Source organism: Haemorhous mexicanus, chromosome 3 (genome assembly GCF_027477595.1).
Source record: "Haemorhous mexicanus isolate bHaeMex1 chromosome 3, bHaeMex1.pri, whole genome shotgun sequence".
Taxonomy (NCBI): Eukaryota; Metazoa; Chordata; class Aves; order Passeriformes; family Fringillidae; genus Haemorhous; species Haemorhous mexicanus.
Window position 1 is genome coordinate 89036840 of NC_082343.1, and position 20059 is coordinate 89056898.

Below are 20059 nucleotides of genomic sequence, written 5' to 3' on the forward strand. Positions count from 1 at the left end.
GATGGCTGAACACTTCCCTGCCCTTGGGAAGCAGTGAATTAATCCTTGTTTTGCTTTGCTTGTGTGCATGGCTTTTGTTTTCCCTATTCAGCTGTCTTTATCTCAACCCACAAGTTTTCTGGCTTTTACCCCTTTCAATTCTCTTCCCAATCCTGCTGGTGGCAGAGTGAGTGAGCAGCTGTGTAGCCCTTGGCTGCTGACTGGGATGAAATCACAACACTCCCTATTCTATGCTGTAACACTGGACACTCATAAGAGCTGTCTATAACGGCATAGAATAGGGAGTGTTGTGGTTTCATCACAGCAGAATCCTGTGTTTCACAAAACAGAGCAGTGGTTGGCTATGAAAGAAGCCAGTACTGCTCTTCTCTCAATATTGTGAACACACTCAGCACTCCTCCATCTCTTCAGAGTCACCATCCTAATTAGAGGAATAGATGATGCTTACGCATAAGGCAGTTGTAGTTCTGAACACATGCAGAGCCATAGACATTTGTAACATTTACATTATACATAGACACAATTATACACTGTTCTGGGAAATACAGATATATTTAATAGACTTGAGAAAAAAATATTTTTTCACAACTCTAACCCAGAACATCCATACCTATTGTTGCCCACTTTTTTTTTAGATTATTTATTTTCTTCTTTTGATAACCACCTCTGTGAGATATTAAAGAGAGTTACCATGGTTAGTTAAATATTGACACTAAATAAACAAAACAGATGCTTTTAATCTCTTACTGAATTGCCCTCCATTTCTCCTGTCCAGCCTAACCAGTGTTTTCTGAATTTGTTCCAGGGAAAATCATCTTTAATGAGAATTTTCCTGCACTTCAGAACAATACTTTCTTTTCCCCAAAGTGGCTTTCTCTGCTGCATGCAAGATCATTTACATTTTTATGATCCATGTTAAACTGGCAAGGTAGTCACTAGAGATTTCATCTTTGGCAAAGTTTTGTTTACTTGGACATAGCAATTTGTAGCTATGTGGTCCAGCTGTGGGAAATACTTATGGAAGTGGTGAAAACAAGACCCTGCATGTGAGAGCTACTGGGAATGCAGCTGGCTTACTGAAAATCCAGTCTGGCTTCTCCAACTCCCTCATTTATTCCACTGCTTGGCAAAGTGCTGCTGAAGGGCTGTCACTTGTGATACACTCAGGCACTGATACTGGGGAAACACTATTTAACTTCTTCAGTAATCAGCCATGCAGTGGTGCAGAGTACAGGCTTGCAAAGGGTACAAACAGGAAGAGTGGTTCATGTACCATAGAAGTGCCGTGCCATGCAGAGCAGCACTGACAGGATGGGCCATCAGGAGTCACCTGACCTTCAAAGGAAAGCACCAAGCCTTGCAGCATATGGTGGAGCAGCAGCTTCATGCACCAGAATGGGTTCAGTATCAAGTGGATGGAAAGCAGATGTGCAGAAAAGGAACTAGAGGTCCTGGTGGACAAGCTGGACATGAGCTTGACCCATGGGCTCACAAGTACAGGAGAGACAAGGGCACACTGAAGCAAGTCCAGCAAAGACACACTAAGATGATTAAAGGACTGGAGCACCTTTCATACAAGGAAAGGCTTAGTGAGTTCAGACTGTTTAGTCTAGAGGAAAGAAAACTGGGGGGTGGGGAATGAGCAGGGAATAAAGACTAAGGCAGACAGACTGTTGCCTGTGACACCCAGAAACTGGACCAAGAGGTACTGAATATAAACTGAAACACAGGAAACTCCATTGAAACATAAGAATATATTTCTTTCATTCTTTTGCCGTGGAGGTGGTTGAATACTGAAATGGGTTCCCCAAAAAGGTCTTGGAGTCTCCAGCCCTAGAGAAATTCAAAACTTAGCTGTATATGAGACTCAACAACTTGTTCTAGATGACCCTTAGAGCAGGATCAAGTCCAAGGGTGGCTTCCAACCTTATCTATTCTGCAAATCTATAATTTTACCCATTCTAACAAAATTATCTTGAAAATAACTTACCCTGCTTTCCCCACCCCCATCTTCAAGTCATAATTGTAGAGTATTTCAGTGCTCCCCATTGATGCCTATCTTACCTAGCATTTTTTAAAAACACTTCCTATCAGTTGATTCCAAAGTTTTTAACAGACCACCAAAAAATCCTGTAGGTTTACTTTACTTTTGGGAGGGGTTACTGGTAACCACTCCCTCCACAATAATGACTGAATGCTTCTGAATGCTGGCTACTATAAACTGAAGTGTTCATGTGCCCTTCCATACCCCAATTTGTATATCTTAAGATGCCTAACTAACATATTTTGGTGCAGTAGATGTATTACAGATTTCATCTCCTTTAAGATAACTTTCTGGAAAGTGTGCCATCACAGTCTTTAAATGCACATCACATTTTAGCCAGTTGCCTAAGTTCATACTTCTTAAATTATACACAATGTCTTAGGAAAACATGAAAAATGTAGACCCATAATTCTTTTCCTTCTGCTCCATACATAATTCACATCCTTTCTTAAACACAGAAACTTCGTTTCTTATTCTCTAAACATTGGCAGGATGTGATAACATATTCCCACTTCATGTAGTGGAATAGATTGTACCAGTTCATAATTTTTGAGACTGAAAGTATTTGAAATCTACTTCAGCTGAATCATCATCCTACTTGAATAAGACAACTCCTATATGCATTTCCCTATATACTTATTTTTTTAAAAAGCCATAGAGATTGTTTATGATGATACTTACATAGCTAACTTTATCCTCACAGTGACCTCACTGCTTTTCCTCATTACTTGTAAAGCATAAAGGACATTGTATTAGATAAAAAAACCTCAAGAGTTGAAGAAAGATTGTCTTTTTACAGGTTTTATTTTACATTAAACAGGAGGTGCTAGTTTTTTTTTTATTGAGAAAGCATGACTGCTTCAAACTTGATTCCTGAATCTCTGTGCAACTTTAGTAAACTTTTAACTTAGCAGCATACAGACAGTGTTAAATTCAATTATTAGGGTTGTGAACCAGAAAAAACTTCTTTGTGCAGTCCTGTGTCTCAAGGAATAACCCCAGCAGTTCTTACTGCATATTCTAGAACAGCATATTCTAGACAGATTTTACTCTTTCTAAAAGCTTGTTTCTAAAAATTACACATTTTCTCTTTATTTATTGATAAACTGTAATCATATACTTCAAAGCTGAAGTCCTCTAGGCCAGTAATTTTAGAAGATCCTTAGTAACTCCACAAAACCTAAAACAAGGATTAGCCACTTCTCTTGGCCACTAAGATCATGAGCCTCATTAACACATATGTTCCTCCACATAACCAGCTCCGGTAAATATTTGGGACTCAATACAGAGATTGTCAGTCAAGATGAATATTCTGTTCAGACATTACTTTCATAAAACACCACACTCAAGAGCAATTCTGCACGGCTCATATTTGCCTCACTTATATTTATTGCAACCATACTGAAAAAGTCCATCAAGTAATTTATTTAAGCATACAAGTTCAGATTCTTGGGGAAAGGTGTTTGTGTAATTGCAAGCTGTGCTCTTTTAAGAGTGTTTCAGGAAACAAACTAAAGGAGCATAAGCAGTTTAATGAGAGTTCAAAGAAAAGGTTTAACCGTCTTCAGGATTAAGGTGGTTATGGATGAAACTATTCTGCATGCTTTGCCCTTTAGTTCTAGGATTGCTGGGTCCCAAAAAACCCCTATGATGAATATAAAAGGATGTACAGGTGCTGCAAAGCGATGAACAAGTACAATTCTGAAGTGGAATGATATTCCCAGTTTCATGTCTGTCCTACCTGAAGGATAGTTTTACCATTCAAAATCATCTCCTGCGACTTGACCTATGACCTAGTCTGTTGCTAACTACAGAAGCCATGCAAGCTCCCACTTGCATTTCAGAAGCTTTCAAGAATAAAGGAAGCCAAAAAGCACAGCATATTGCACAGGAAACTGTTCTTGTTACTGTATCTTAGATGCACCATTTATAAAGATGCCCTAATTGTTTCACGGCTATTTGAAGTTCAATTCATTGGAATCTATGCTATACTCTACACCATTCATAGCTTATGTATGCCTAAAAATTGAGAATGAGGTCTGGCAGAAATTGATTCCAGGACAATAGTATTATGCTGAAGATATTTAAAATACATTTACTTGCCAACAGCTATTGCTACTCCTAAGCTGATTATTCAAAGAACAAAACCAGCTCTTTCCAATAAACAATATCACAGCCCCTGTGTTATTAACAGGACAAACATGCATTGTTCCTAGGTATTAGCCTCTAAGGTCTTTCTGTAAATTAGACCCAGTGCAGGCTTGTGGCTAAGAAAGAAAATGAGAGTAACTATTTGCTGATAATCCATTTAAAACAGCTGAGAAATTATACCACACATTTAGTCCTGACCAGTGATACAGAACAAGCATCTCACATTTTTCAAAAAATGCCACATCAGAAAACTGAGATAATATGCAGATCAGTAGATTTAAAAGATTTTAAAGTCCAGTTGCTTTCAGTCAGCATTAGATTATTCTAATGTATATTTGATTTCTACTTAAATGCACTATTCTATGTAAAATGTAACTAGCCAATAAAATCACAGATGCATTTTTGCCCATAGCTTTATCCTTCATCACTTTTTAGTGAACCAAGAAAAAAAATTTCATATTTGCATATTTTTAGACTGCATGGCGCTACTGCCCTCTGCACTAGCTAATTCTGTTACCATACTGTGCAACTCTAAAAATCAAACTTAGTAATACAACAGTCTTGTCAGAGAACAAAAGATGTTCTATACTTAAGAATAATAAAATAGAAGATTTGCAAAAGAAGACATTTGTAATTCACTGTAACAAATGAATCCTGACAGTCAAAAACTGACTTGATATATACTCCTGGGCTTCAACACACAGAATACATTCACAGAGATGTGCTGGTAAACTTGAAAAGCTTATGAACCCACCAAAATCACACTAAGAGAAATATTATACTGCATGTTTTAAAATAATCTATTCAAAACAACTTTTATGCTATGGAAAGCTTTTATCACGAGCAACTTGCAATGGTGGATGAAATCTGGAAAAACCACTTAAATTTTCACATGCCACCTCAATGAAAGTACTGCATTAAGGAAAGTGACTCTTAGGCACTGCAATCCTTTCTGCACTTCTGTGTCACCAGCTTATACCTAGAAGGGATTCATTTTAAGAAAAGACAATGTATGTATGCACCTCTAACTTAAATTAGTCCTAATCCAAGCTGAAGGCATTTCCATTTCAAAGGTGGTAAAAAAAAGTGTGCTAAAAAGCTCACTTAGTGTCCCACTAAGAATACTAATTTAGATTAAAAATAGGCTACAAGATGCTCTTTGCAAAAGTAAGTATGGTAAAGAAATTTTCCAGAAGAGCAGAAATGCAGAGTACAAGACAAGCAGAATGGAGGCTCAGCTTCACCTTTTCTTGTTCTTCTTCCTTGTTCAGGCACAGGCCCAGTAGAAAGACAATCACTGACCACCAGCTGCAGCACTACAGGTACATGTGAGCTGGGCCAGGGCCAGAGCCAGGGAGGATAACCCAGCAGGAGCATCAGACAGTCAATGACTGTAGGTGCTATGCTAGTGCAGCTCATTTACTATCGTGTACTTTTAGGATCTGCAACAACTGTGACTACAGATTGTCCACCTCAAACCTGATGCCTTGTGGTCTTCAAGAAACACAGGTGACACTGAATGTGTACGACTCATCTATTGCTAAAATATTGTACAATCAGCTTTTGTTCCCAGAAAGATTATGCCATTTACACTAGTCAATGAAAGAAAAGCCCAAGCAGGAACAAAGTACTCAGCATGTATCTCTTATGTATCTCTTCAGGTTGTCTGGATTCTATCCTTGCTGCCATGGCAGGTAACTGATTTGTCATACTCTGCAATATGATAAAGCTAATTACTCCTTCAAGCATATTAAGGCAGGAGTGAATTGCTACATTAGACACCAAAGTTCTCTGTTTAGAAAGATCTTGAATGTCTTAAAAACTATTTTAAGAAGTATAATTTTAAACTCCTTTTCCTACTTTCTAATTTGGAATAAAAGCAAAGAAGGGTAACCAATTTGTAATTCAAACCACAATCGTATTTTATGTCTTAAGAGAAGCAATTTCCCCCCATTTCAACATTACTTATTGAAATACTCTTCTGAACATCCCAGGTTTGCTTTTTTTTACCCTTCTAAAATCAAACCATCATTCAAAGATCCATTTTCTCAAATGGGAAATGCAGCATAAACTCTCATGCTTTAAACCTACACTTACACTTATCCCTGTAAAAGTTCACTGCCTATTAAGGCAGAGTAGTAAAGCTATGTGCTAGGCCATACTGAAATAAAGCAGGTACATAGCTGTGTATGCTTAAGCATAAATACAACTATTTACTGAAAAATGTATGAACTAGATGATGTATCCCAGAAACAGATGTATCAACAAACAAACCTAAGAAGACTCTGAACTTCAGTAAAGGTTCAAATTCTCTAAACTCCTTTGTGGGAGAAGCACTCCCCAACTTACTGTAGTGAACATGCAGCTGCAGGATTTAACAGCAGGCTCATCATACTGCCAGTGTTTGCTACTACAGTGCACCTCACCACAAGCAACAGCCTGGAATTCAGCAGAAGAAGGGCTCAAAACACCCTAGGATTTCTCATCAAGGTTTACAGAGGATGAGGGAAGATCATGTCACCATAAAGAGTAATCCTATCTTACCCCGTAACATGGAAAAAGAGAAATAAAGAAGACTCAAACTCTACTGTTAAAGAAATACCCATGAGTGAAAACCACAAAATAAAGAATCATAAATAAGCTACCTGTTGGATCATAATGCTTTGCTGATATAAATGTAATAGACAACAGAGGTAAAACTTATGGAACCTAGGAATAGTCTTCAAAAGATAGAGAATAAAGCACTTTGTTCTGAGTCAAAAGGTTTTCAAATGTAAAAGACATTTTAACATGCATAATGTTTGCTACATTTCTCTTACATAGCTTTCAAAAAAAAAGGTGACAATTCTTGGTTAAAGTGTTTACTTACATTGAAGGCATTAACTGCATTTTTATCATAATACTTCTTCTTTTCATACTTATCCCTGATGAAAAATTCCACAGCTCTGGAAATAGCTAGTTTAAGGAAAATATGCATTCATATAAACAGTAACATCAACCACTCTTCACAGAACAACTGCTGCTGCAGTGCCCAAAGTGAGCTTCTTTGTACTACACAAAATTAATCAGTTTAATCTCTGAAGAAAACAATATGAGACAGAGTAAAAATAACTCAGTGTTTCACAATTAGGACATTTTCACCTGGATTTATAATCTACATGGCTGTAGGACTGAAAATACTTGAACAACGGTACTCTTATATGATAAATAATTATAGTTTACCACCCTAACTTGGGAAAAAATACTTTCTCTTCATAAAAGAGGTGAAATGTATGTACGTTTTCTCTGATTTGCATGTTATACCATTCATGAAATGCTGATTATAAACACTTCTCCGAGATCACTAAGTCCTCCATGAGAGTCTCCTGTTAAAACAAACATCCCTGTGAAGAGGAAAAAAAGGCAAAACAACTAGTGATAAAAAGATATTGAAGCAAAGATGGAAATAGCAGCAAGCATATTGCTGTAGAAAACCAGAACTGGCAACTCAGTAGCACAAATGCAAAAAAGACAGCCAGTTTTCCTCAATTATTCTCTCAGCTTCATAAAGCAGCTCATCCAAAGCAGTGTGAATACTTTACATTTAGTAAAGCTGACTCTCTAGGATCTGAAGAATAAATTTTAACTACTTTGTCCAGCAACGTGATTATCCATTCAAAAACTGATATTGCAACTGTGGAAGCTCAGACTCATTGCCTTAAACTTCCAAAGCATTTTTCCTCAATTGATGGAAAGATACCCTTAGCTCCACATACTGTCTTAAGATTAACACTGAATTTAGAGCATTCAGTCCCTTCATTCTGTGCATCAAATCATATTGTCAAAAATCATAGTTTCAAGCTGTATGGAAATGTCACCTGAAGACAGTTTCATAAAAGTTACAAAAACCAAAACACTGCTTTCTACCTCTTTCCAAATATATATAAATTGCAAAGGGCATCCTGAGCACTTTGAAGGTACAGCTGTCTTAGTACTAATAGTTTGAAAAATTATTTATTGTTGTTGGAAAACACATTTTTCAACAGGAAACTAAAGCTGCCATACAAAAAAAAAAAATTTCAAAAATCACAATGATCCTAAAAGTTAGTTTCTACACTACAGCATCCCTGCATATTACCAGGGAAAGAAAAAAAGGCTTAGAAAGGTCACTCTTGTGATTAAGAGCCAGAAATGAGGAAGGATCTTTAGCAGGAGACTTTGGGCTGATACCACAAACACATTCCTCCTGTGTCTCCACTTTACTACCTTAAAACTAGAAGTACATTATAGTGCTACAGGAAGTTAAACACTAATATCGATGAACATAGAAAAGATTAATCCTTACACGCAAAATATATTCACAAGCAGAAAACTGATGACACTTTCAGCATCACTACTATTTTGTAGTGATACAATGGGCAAATAAAAAAGGCAAAAAACATCCATAACACAACAGCTTGTCATGAATGCCAAGTAGGTAAGTAGCTGCCAAAGTTATGCAAAAATTGAGAAACAAATCAGAAATTGTTGCAATCACCTCTCATGGCAATACAGTGTTAATAAAGAAAACACAGGCAATGAAGTATATTCAGCTAAGTCCACCAGTTAGTCCACAACTATTCAAAAGGCATACAGTGTGGGAAAAAAAAATTATTTTCCAAGTCTAAAAATTAGACTTTTGGTCTGATCTGACAAGAAAAGCTTAAATCATTATTATTTCTCTTGTTGTAGCACCAGTGAATTTAAGTTAGCTGCAGCAAAAAAAACTATACATCTTCAAGATCCATTTTTGAGTAAGTTTTAGTCAAAATATTTTGATCATATGGCTAAAATAAAGTTACAGAATATTACAGCTGGAATACTATCTTGCTATCTGATTCTTTCCTTATGAGGATACATGTTTAATGCAAAAGCTACTAGAATAGGAAAAATTATCTGTTTTGCTCAAGTGCATTTTTTAATGAGGAGTCTAACTCTTCAAAACAAAATCTTCTGTTATTACATATCAAGTGTAATAACTAATAAACAGAAGAACCACAATCATCTTCGTATGTAACAAATTTAGATTAAGTTACAACTAAGTCTGTTTATCAGCTCCTGTAGCTGAGGAAAGACTCAGCTCACTTAAGAGTAGGTGTTTAGGATCTCATTATAATTAAAGAGTTACAATAAGATCAGGTGAAGCCAATCCTACCTATGGAGTAACTTCACTAAATCAAGAAAAAAACCCCAGACCTAAATTAATGCCATTATATATTATCCCAGTGATTCAGTAAAGGTATTTCATGAGAAAAGTAGTTACTTATTGCCAGCAGATGGTTTTTCTTCCAACCCTTCCTGTTCAGGTATACAGTGATAACCACACTCAAACACAACTGGTGGCCCTCAGAGAGTTTGGGTTTATTTATGCATTCCTATGCCAGTCACCTAGAGAAAGAAATCCATGCTTCACTGGAGTAAGATGCAATGGCTTATTTTACTGTACCATTCAGCTCATTATTTCCTGATCAAATGCTTCTAAACTTCAGATGGCAGTTACTCAAGACAAAGAAAATATTCAAGAGCTCTCAAGTATCACTCTAACTTCCTACATACAGGGAATTTATGAAGTCACCTCCTCTGAAAGCAAAAAAAAATTGGTGCTTGCCAAATCTCATTACGAAGTAGATTTGCTATGACTGAAGTAATTTAAATCTTTTCTGAACTGTTCTCAACTTCCACTGTCATTTCTTATACAACAACATCAATGAAATAAATAACATAAGCTGACAAATGTAGCAGTTCCTTGAAACACTCATAACATCTCAATTGCATTAAAAGTCATTTCAATGTGAAAGCCAAAACAAAAAGGATACTGATCTGTTTGAGGTCTTCGGAAGTTCTCTGGCAGATTAGCTTCATAGAGTAGTCTTGCCTTAGTATTTCCCATTTCCTGCATGCACTGGGGAAAAGTGGTAGAAAACAGTCAGTTCGTGTCTGTCAACATTTAAAACTCTGAAACAGAGTGCTACTGTGGAGTGCTTAAATGCCATTACAAGTTTTTAACTTGGAGAGCTCTCTGCTGCCATAGGTCTTGGGATCTTGGGAGATACGACCGCGGCAGAGGAGGGCTGCCTGCCCAAACTTGATGGACAAAGCTAGCAACAACATGGATCCTGTTTGCAGTGTAAACTAACCCATCCAGGGAAAGAAACTTTGATCTCTCAGGATGGCTCTTCAGACCAGGAAGACAAAGAGTAATAAAATTTGCACGATGACAGGAAGAGGCTTCAGACTGGAGCATACCTGGAAGAGTTGGTGGGTGCTTGATAGACCAAAAGAACACAAACAGGCATCACACAGATATGTGAGTGCTACTGTCCTGTCCCTTACTAAAAAGGCTTACAACACTTTTTCTACAGATACAACTAAGAAGTAGCCTTCAGAGTCCGTGGGGTAAGGTAGAATACCTCTAAAATGATACAGAAATGAGAGGTAAACCAACTTCTGAAGGAGTTTGATGAACTTGGGCTCACTACAGCAGAAGTATGACACATGCAAAAGCTAATAGGATTGTAAAACATGTAAGCAGGGCATCATGATAAATGCAAATCCTTTCAGAAGTACTCCTGACATCCCTTCCAAACTGGAAACATATTTGAAGATATTTTACCTGTATTTGCTCTGGTGTCCATTGATCCAAGTTGACAGACTTGACCCTTGATATATGAACCCCAAGATTTCGATGTATTCCAGCACATCTGATGCAGATAAAAACACCAGTGTTCCAGGAAGCCCATCTTGGTCCTAAATGGAATGGGAAAATAAATCAATTATTTTCAAAATTCCATATACTATGAGGATTTTCTCTGGTCTAATTCTACACCAACAAAACGAAAAGGCTTAAATAAAGGCTCACCTCTGCCTCTCTAGAATATCTGTCACTTTTAACAATTTCCAGTGTTAACAATTTTAATCACAGATTTCTGCTTCTAAATAATGTTACAAGACATTAGCTAGTCAGATTTATCTGCAAAATTGGATGTTGTGTCCACCTCCCCACCTCCAAAACAACACAACAAACAAACTTTCTAGAGCTGGCTTACTAGCAACAAGATTTTTGCTTGCATCTTGAATAATCTTTATGGCTATGGCTCAGATCAAGCATCAACAGAAACCAGTAGAAGTTGTTTATTCTTCTCCATTTAAAAGCTTCTTAAGATATGCATCTGTACTCAACTAGAAGTTAACTGCAGGGCAATCTAATATTAATGCAATAAACACCTAATATAGCACAGACTCTACAACAATAGCAGGCAAACTCTTAGGAAATGATTACACAGAGATTTGCAAAACCAACTGATAAAAATATCCATCAAAGAATGGTGGAAAACTGATTATGTCCAGTATCCTTGATTTCTAAACTACCATTCACAGCCAAATGGGTTTTCTAACAGAATCAGGCTGATTTACTAACCACCATTGTTTCTCAACTGTCCTGGCATGTTGAGACAGTTAAAGTATGCTGGCCTGAATTATCACATTGACACTTAGGATTTTTCACTTGAAATATTATTCATTCTCTAATTAAACACATTTATATAATTTTATTCGAGCCCTGTATATTACCACTGTTAAAAGTACTACTTTGAAGTCCATCTAGTTCTGAGTTCTAAGGATTTAAAAGATTAAATAATTACCATCAAAAGCAATAAGGCATATTGAAGAGTTGGAAAACATTTCAAGCAGTGATTTTCTGCTTTTGTATGACAAACGTGCCCCAAGACCACTCCTGCAACAGCAGTCATTTGCATTTCAACATCAATATATTGTATGAACACTTTCCTGAGACCTACAGAAGAGCTTTATGCTTCCCTCTACTGATCTTAGGACTGTGTTGGTTTGACCTGGCAAACACCCACAGAGCCGCTCATTCACTGTCCTCTCCTACAGGACAGGGAGAAAAGAGCAGGAAGGTGAGAAGACTTGCAGACTGGGATAACAGTTTTATAAGTGAAGCAAAAACTGCCAACAAAGGAGGGAAAAAAAAATAAAAGGAAGGATTTCTTCATTACTTCCCCTGGCCAGGCTGCTGTCCAGCCACTTCCTAGGAAACTGTGCTTCAGCACCCAAACACTTGTTTTGGACACCACCATAACCAAGATTGTTCTTTCTTCCTTTCCTTAAGCATTTGTTGCTTGAGCACTTTATCACATGGCATAGAATGATCAGTTCCAGTCAGCAGACATCTCAGCTGTGTGTCCTGCCCACCCACTACTCAGCCTTTAAACTCTGGGGAATAGAACAAGAAAAGAAAAGCTCTGATTGTGTTTAAGCACTGTTCAAGCAATAACCAAAACAAGGAAACAGGAGAAATCCTTTCAGTTAGACACCATTCTTTAGAATCAGTACTTGAAAATCCCAAGACACATTCACAGCTCCCCACATTTGCTGCAAGAAGCATTACTCTTACTAGTGGAAATACAAGCAATATTTTGGGTAATCACCTAGCTTTTAATTTATCTTGCTCAGTATGTCAAAAAGTCAGAGCACTTGATGTCCACTGCTTGACCTTTACAACCATAATCATTAAAATGACTGACAGCCTTCTAAGTAAGTGCTACTATCATAAAATTATATTTCAAAGTCAAAAGATCTAGGAATTACTCACCAAAACTAACACATCTTTTCCCATATGGTAATTTTATATTACAACTACTACTAGTCAGGTAAGAATACTGAGTCTGTTTGCAATGTGTCTTAAATACTTCAACAACTAGCAACCTATTGATCTGCCTTTTAATTTCCCCCTATAAAACACTACAGACACAAAATACTCACTCTTATACTTGGTATAAGATTTATATTATGGGAAGGTCTCACTTAAAATTTATACCAGTTTTAGTGCTTCAGGATAGAGTTTTGCAGGTCACTTGCCTCAACCTATTAATCAACTTTCAGCCTAAAATAGTGCACCAGAAGAAACTTATTATAAAACCTTCATCAGGTAGATCAAGTACCTCAGTTTATACAAAAGATTCATCTAGCCATGACAGTTTAGAAACAGATAAGATAAAGTCTTGTGTACCTAACAGCTTCTCTAGTTTTCCCCTTGAAGTATAACCCACGTGTCTTCTAAAAACTGGAGCCAGTTTTGATCAGGTTACTACAGGAATTACTACACAAGATGTTTAACTATAGTACCTGTAGGCTGCTCAAGTTTCTATCCCTACAGGGTGTTTACACAACCATTATGAACTTTTTACCACGGATGAGTTTGTACAACTACACATCACATGAGTTTGCTATTATCCAGGTACTGCCTCAACTATGAGATCACAGGCAAATTCTACATTAATGAGACAAGACTGGAAGGAGGACTTGACATGACTCAAGTCTAAATAAGTCAAGAGAAAGATTATTAATTGTAGTTAAAATATTGAAACTTTGTTAACAAACACCTGGAAACTTTGTTAACAAAAAGCAAGACAACTTTTGAAGTAGATGGCTTTCTCCTGGAAAAGAGCAGTTTTGCATTTTCCCAGAAGCTCAAATTTCATTAATTAGTACTTATTTATGAAATAAATTTTGGAAATCAAATATATTTAAGCAATGAAGGAACAAATTAAACAGTGGAATAACAGGCAAACCTCAGGCCAGACAAAAATACTCTTGTGTAACCTCTGAAGTTAATTCGGAATAATGACAATATGCAATATTAAACACTTCAAATGAAAAATGTTTTCATTAATCCAAATCAATCATAACCACAGTTAAGCACTAGGCAAGAGAAGTCAGAAAAATCATTTCTGTGTGTTCATCATACCAACTATGCTTGACTTAACCAAACAGTCAACTAAAGCCTAGGCTGCAAGCCTTTCTGTGTAAAAAATGTTCAACAGTAATTTGGAGTGATTCATTAAACAATTTAGAGTTTTGTCACTTCTGTATGAAGTCAGGATCCTTATTTCTGTACACAGTAAATATTTTGCACTAATAGAAATATTTACAGGTTTCTTTTTGTTGGGTCCTTAAAGATAAATTTGATTTTCTTTAGAAAAATTTTCAAGAGTAACCTGGTTAAACTGCTGTACGTATTTTTGCTTGCCATTGTCAGCCAATTAAAAAGATGGATATTTGGCTTCAGAAATGAAGACCGGACATCAAAAATCTTGGTGACTGCTACTTTATACTATTTAAAACACCTTTACATGTCATTAGTAACCCTATCTTACCTACCTAGAACTGCCCTGTAAACTGCAACTTCAGTCAGCCAAAATTAACATGAAATACTTAACATGTTTGATGTAAGTTTTAACAGAATCATAATTTTGTTCTTCTGAAATTCGAATTTTACTAGAAGTGCCAATGTGCACTTCACAGCCTGCTGCACCACTCCGATATAAAAATACACTTAAAGTTACTTCTTCAGTCATCTAAGATATAGACAACTGCTTGAAAATATTTTCAGTCTCTTTCATCCTTTACTAAAGTTAATTTTAGGAAAAAAGCCATAGGACTGAAAATGACCAATATTTATACTAGACTATACACTAGAATACTCTGAAGTCCCTGGAATACTGCCCAGCTGAACAAAGGAATAAACTTCAGCAACCCAAAGACAGATTGCTGCTTCCAAGAGAAGAAAAAAAGTATTTTTTTCTTCACACTAAACTTTCTTTTCCATATTTCTATACATCATCCATTGGTTAGACCTAAATGCCTATTTCAGTTCTTAGCCAGGGGCTGTGAAGGTGTGTGCTGTCTTCCACATGAAGAAATCATGACAAGATTCTGAATGCATTAGGTCATATACAATTTAAAGAATCCTTAAAATAATGAGGCTATTTTTTTAGGTGCACAAGGTTTATTGTGTGTATTTAGTCTTACTGACAACTGCAATTTGGTTGCCTTCATAAAAAGGAGTGATGAATTTTGACTGGAAGTTTAAACACAGCACAAGTGCAAGTTTCTTGTAAGAGCTAAACAGAAAGGTGGATTTGAGCCATCATATAGCTTCACAAAAATTAATTTGGAGTCTTGGCTATTACATGTTAAATGAAAAACACCAAGCATCATTTCCCAATACTGGGTTTGGCTGGGATGGAGTTACCTTGCTGCACTGCAGCTCCTATTGAGATATGCTTTGGATTTGTGACCAAAACAGTCCTGGTAGCAGTTATGCTTTGGCTACAGCTGGACAGTGCTTGCAGAGTCAAGGATTGCTTTTCCATCCCCACCCAGCAGGCAGGGAGTGGGCAAGAGGCCAGGAGGGAAGAGTCAGGGAAATGAGACCCCAACTGACCAAAGGGACATCACAAATGTATATTAGAATTCAATCAGGTGCATAGAAACAACACTAACTGTGACATATTTATGGTATTTAGGGAGTCCTTTATTAGAGACAACCTGGGCCCTAAGAATGAAAGAAATACTTAGCCACCAAGAAACAATGTAGCCTGTTATATCTTTAAGTTTTCAGAGGTTTTACATTACTCAAATATAAGAAAAAAATCCTGGAGAGTTTATTTCTAGTTACAGTAGACTTTCATGCCAGTATAGTTATTGTGTAGAACCAACATTCTCCCTACCCACAGAAATATCTACAGCTATTAAAAAACTGTGAACATTTCAAAAACCAACTTCAGCTGTTTAAAACTTAAGCAATAAAGAGCTTGAAAGCAATTTACATACTTTTAGATAAAACTCTTCAGATAAGTTAATTTCAAGCCAATTTTTAAATTGCCAAAAAAGTTATCTAATCTCACATGCCATTCTTTCATTCTAAAGTGCACATCAAAGTGTGAATTTTGTGAAAAAGGCATCATTTTTACATATTCTCTGGTGAGGCTAAAGCTTTTCTCTCAACATATTTCAAAATCTTTCCCACTTTTCCCTCACACTTGCCTTATTTCAGGATACAATTTTTGATGACAGATTTCTCCTTCATATTATTTAAACTAGACTCATATCTTGTATGTGCTTAAAAAAAGGCATATGTACGTTTGTGCACGCACTCCCAAATACCATTTTCTTCTCTGGCCCCATTAACTCACTCAGAAAGGACCATGTGCTCTGCTCCACTATTTTAGAAATAAGCTGATTGAAGAAGCCACAGTAAAAATTCACACATTGCTGGCAAACTCTCCTAACGCACGTCCACACAATACAACCATCTATTTGTGAGTACAGCTGACAAACATCTTTGGGCAAGAATAATGACGGGAATTGTAATGCTGAAGCTGGTATAGAACATTTTCAAAGGAAATAAAACACAAAGTATGTTAGTGTTCATATGTCCAAGATTTAAGTTTTACTCCAACTACTCAGGTTTTATTTTGCACAGCACATGCATAGTACTGCATCAGGTACAAACAAGGCTTACACAGTACAGTTCATTTAAAATGCTGAGGAAAAAGTACTTTTATCAGCATTATAAAAAATGTGAAAGCCTCATATACTAACAGTACATGAATCCAAGCAGTCAATACAGTGTGAAACATTGCTTTAGTTCTCCATTCGATTAGTTAAAAAATCTTTTAACTATTTTAAACATCTAAGTCAACACTCCGTCCTCTACTCAGCTGCCACCTGTAGTAAGAAATTAAAGAGAAATATTGCACACTATCAGGCAAGTGTAGGAATGGGCCAGAGTAGGAAAACCTGTCACACAAACACACTAGGAAAAAAAAGGAAAAAAAAAAGGAAAAAGGAAAATTAAAAAAAGCAAGCAGTGGAGACCAGAACAAACTAAAAAGAGGCAAAAGAAAATGAAAGGTGACATGACGTAACTGGGAGACATCCACAAAAGAGCAAGAATAAGACCACTGCAGATTTGACTATGAAGTCAAATGATGATGGTTGCTTTCCTCATTACACCAATTCAGACTTTCCTTCCTTCCATCAGTCCCCCACCATCTGTTCAGCTTTCTGTAACTGCAGTTAATACTGAAACACTCCTTTTGCTCAATACAGGTGGTGACCCCCCTCACAAAACATCTAAAGTTAGAGAGAACACAGAGGTCTGAATTGGGGTGAAAAAAGCAATCATGAAGCCTTTCAATTTTACACATGTTGTTAAAGGGAAGGACAACCATTTTACATCTCAGCAAATAATCTTTTGCAGTATGTGCATAAAGCCAGCTTACTAGGAAACTAGTAAGTTTTGAGACAAAGTTCTAAATGTAAAAAGCTTGTCAAAACCAGCTTTAAATATGGTTTATACGATAGAGGCACATAAACACAAAGCTAGTTTTCACTTTACATTCTTGCAGTTACCAGTTAGAAATTCTACAAGGAAGGAAGCCAAGAATTATACATAAGAGAGTACTAACTTTGTATCTCTAATATTGTCTGTAGCAAACTTATCTTGGGCCAACATCTTTAAAGACTTCTGACAGACTACAATTCCTTTTTTCTCTCGACAGCACCCTGCCTGTCCTTTACCTATAAGTGCAGTGAAGTTACTTTAACTCTCCTTTGTTTCCCCAAATCCTGCTGCTGTTTGACTGACTTGATTTCCCAAATAACTGGCTCCATCTTGTGGAACAGAGAATTAACTACAAGAAAATGTTCACACCTGACTCATCCCGAGCGGCTGTTAGTCCCCAAAAACTATCAAGACGTTTGTCCAAAGAAAGCCTCAGTCGTTGCATCAATCCAAGCACACCCATAGAGTGCTCTCTCTCTTTGCATTACTCACACACCAAATTCATACTGCTCAAGTATTCTGCTACTTGAGATTTCAATCAAGTTAGGAAAGAATATATTTCGAAAATATCTGTAACTTCTCCAAGCTGACATACATATAAAGGTTGTGAACAGAAGACAAGCACCCTTTCATAGCAAGTAGGGAGAAAAGAAGGAAAACAAGTAAGCAGGAGTTGTATTTTATGTAATTCAATTCAATACAAGATGATCAGTCAACTTCTCCAGTGGCTACTCAGGGAAGAATAAAAGAACAAGGCAGAACTTAGAGAGATTCCTCTAAGTTTCTCTGCTCAAAATATAACACATTAGAGACAGTGATTAAATCAAAATAATACTGAAATTCTCCAAACAATTTACTATCATGCTTTTTCAGTCTAATCCTGTTGGTTCAAAGACCACCTCTTACTGATTTCATTGGCAGTTGCTTAGTTTTTCATACAAAAAGGGAGATCTGCCATCACCATTTCTGATTCACAGACTCCTGGGCTCGATGGGGTGGGGGGATTGAAAAAAATCTTTCAAGAAAACAGCACCTACCCACCCCCAAGACAAAAAGCTTAATTCCAATGTTAATGTCCACTGAAAGAGACTTTGTGAATTCAGCAAACCTTTGAAAGAATAAAAGATCTTGCATAAAGATCTTGAGGCAAAGGAAATCAAGCAAGAACCACAGTACAAAAATCTTTATTCTATGAAATATTCTTCAAGGCCCTTGAATCTTAAGTCTTTTGAGACTACTGATAAAGGACTATTTACCTGTCACTTGATCCACTGAATTAGTTTCTGATTAAACAGAACAAATAGCCTGAAGCATGTTCTCACGTCACATCTTCTCCAACATTAAGCATAACTTCCTTTACAGTAGAAGAAGCTTCTTTGCTTTATTTCCATACCTACGACTGGGAAAACTACACAATCTCAGTCTTTATGTGCTTTTACAGTGTCAAAGTACACAGCAAAAAACTTTTTTATATAAACAGAGGCAACAAAGGGCATAAATGGTAGTTGTTAGCAGTCTCTCACAGCTGGCTTAGTAAGCCTGTGTTCAGAGAGTCAAGATCAAAATTTGAGAACTTAAAATTTACCACATTTAGAAAAGCATGACAGGAGCTCAAACAAGAACTGTTTGTAACAGGCTCTTTTCATATTTTTAAATAAAGTCAAACTCAACAGCATGAAATCGCTCTGAAGGCAGACAACTCAAGCACACTGTTCCAGAGCCCAGCTTAATAGCAGCTAGATTCATGTGGTTCAAGGTACACTGCAGGAACACTGGGAAGACAAGCCTTAGAAGCATTGCTTAGCTATTTTTAGCCAGTGTCTCATAGGTGGTAAAGAGTTTCATGGACAGAATTCCTCCAAGTTTGTCTTTTGGTTTGGATAACCATTTTTCATGAAAGCCATCAAAAAAATCCATTAAGTGCAGACTTATAACTCCAAAGAGGCTCTGTAGAAGTATCATGAATGAAACTCTTCCCCTGCACAACTCTGTCCCACCTCTCTAAGTCACAGAGAGAAATACATATCAGTTTCAATTATTCCTTCAGCTCACTTATTGACTTGCTTCTGTAGCATCAAAAATTGCTAAAAGCATTTCAAAGAAATTTCAAGGGTTGTATCAAGCCTCACCTAGAAAAAAAGTACAGTGGCATGAATGTTCCTTCAATTCTATGTTTAAGCCACAAAATCAAGTGGCTGGCTTCATAACAACTTTAATTCTGGAATGCACCCAAGTAATTTCAAACAGCAAAAGCTTTATACGGAAAATTAAGTGTTGAATATGCAAGTGCAGTCTGTAAATCAGAGGACTGGCTGGTTACATTAGCTATCGGAGATACACAGGTAATGTCAGTTTATTCTTGAAATGAACAGGTCTTTTTCTTGTCTAACAGCCATTTGGCACAAGCAATCTAGTAAGATGACAAAATGAAAAATTTTGTTTTGCCTTATTAATAAATTCCTTTTCCAAAATGAAGTCATTTTATCAAATATTAGGTGATCATAGGACACAGAAGCTAAATTGTGAAATAAAACACAATATTTAGGGTTCACCATAAAGTTATATACACAAACACACAGTTGATTCCTCCTCATGTAAATAAAAAGAAAAAGGAGATTATGATTTCTTTTGGGGAATTGTTTGGGGAATATTTATCACAGAAATCAGATGACAATTTAAAAAGAACACCTACCTCA

At 36.7% G+C, this 20059-nt stretch overlaps 1 protein-coding gene across 3 annotated transcripts in view; it reads right to left on the reverse strand.

The window, feature by feature from the left end:
• The window catches only part of SMAP1 (small ArfGAP 1), a 90759-nt gene that overhangs the window by 52042 nt on the left and 18658 nt on the right, over nt 1-20059 (reverse strand). For all 3 annotated transcript variants that reach the window (XM_059842643.1, XM_059842645.1, XM_059842644.1), the window contains exons 2-4: nt 10827-10960; nt 10030-10115; nt 7065-7140 (exon numbers count right to left, since the gene is read on the reverse strand). In XM_059842643.1, coding sequence (XP_059698626.1) covers nt 7065-7140; nt 10030-10115; nt 10827-10960 — 296 coding nt within the window. The remainder of the gene's footprint in view (nt 1-7064; nt 7141-10029; nt 10116-10826; nt 10961-20059) is intronic.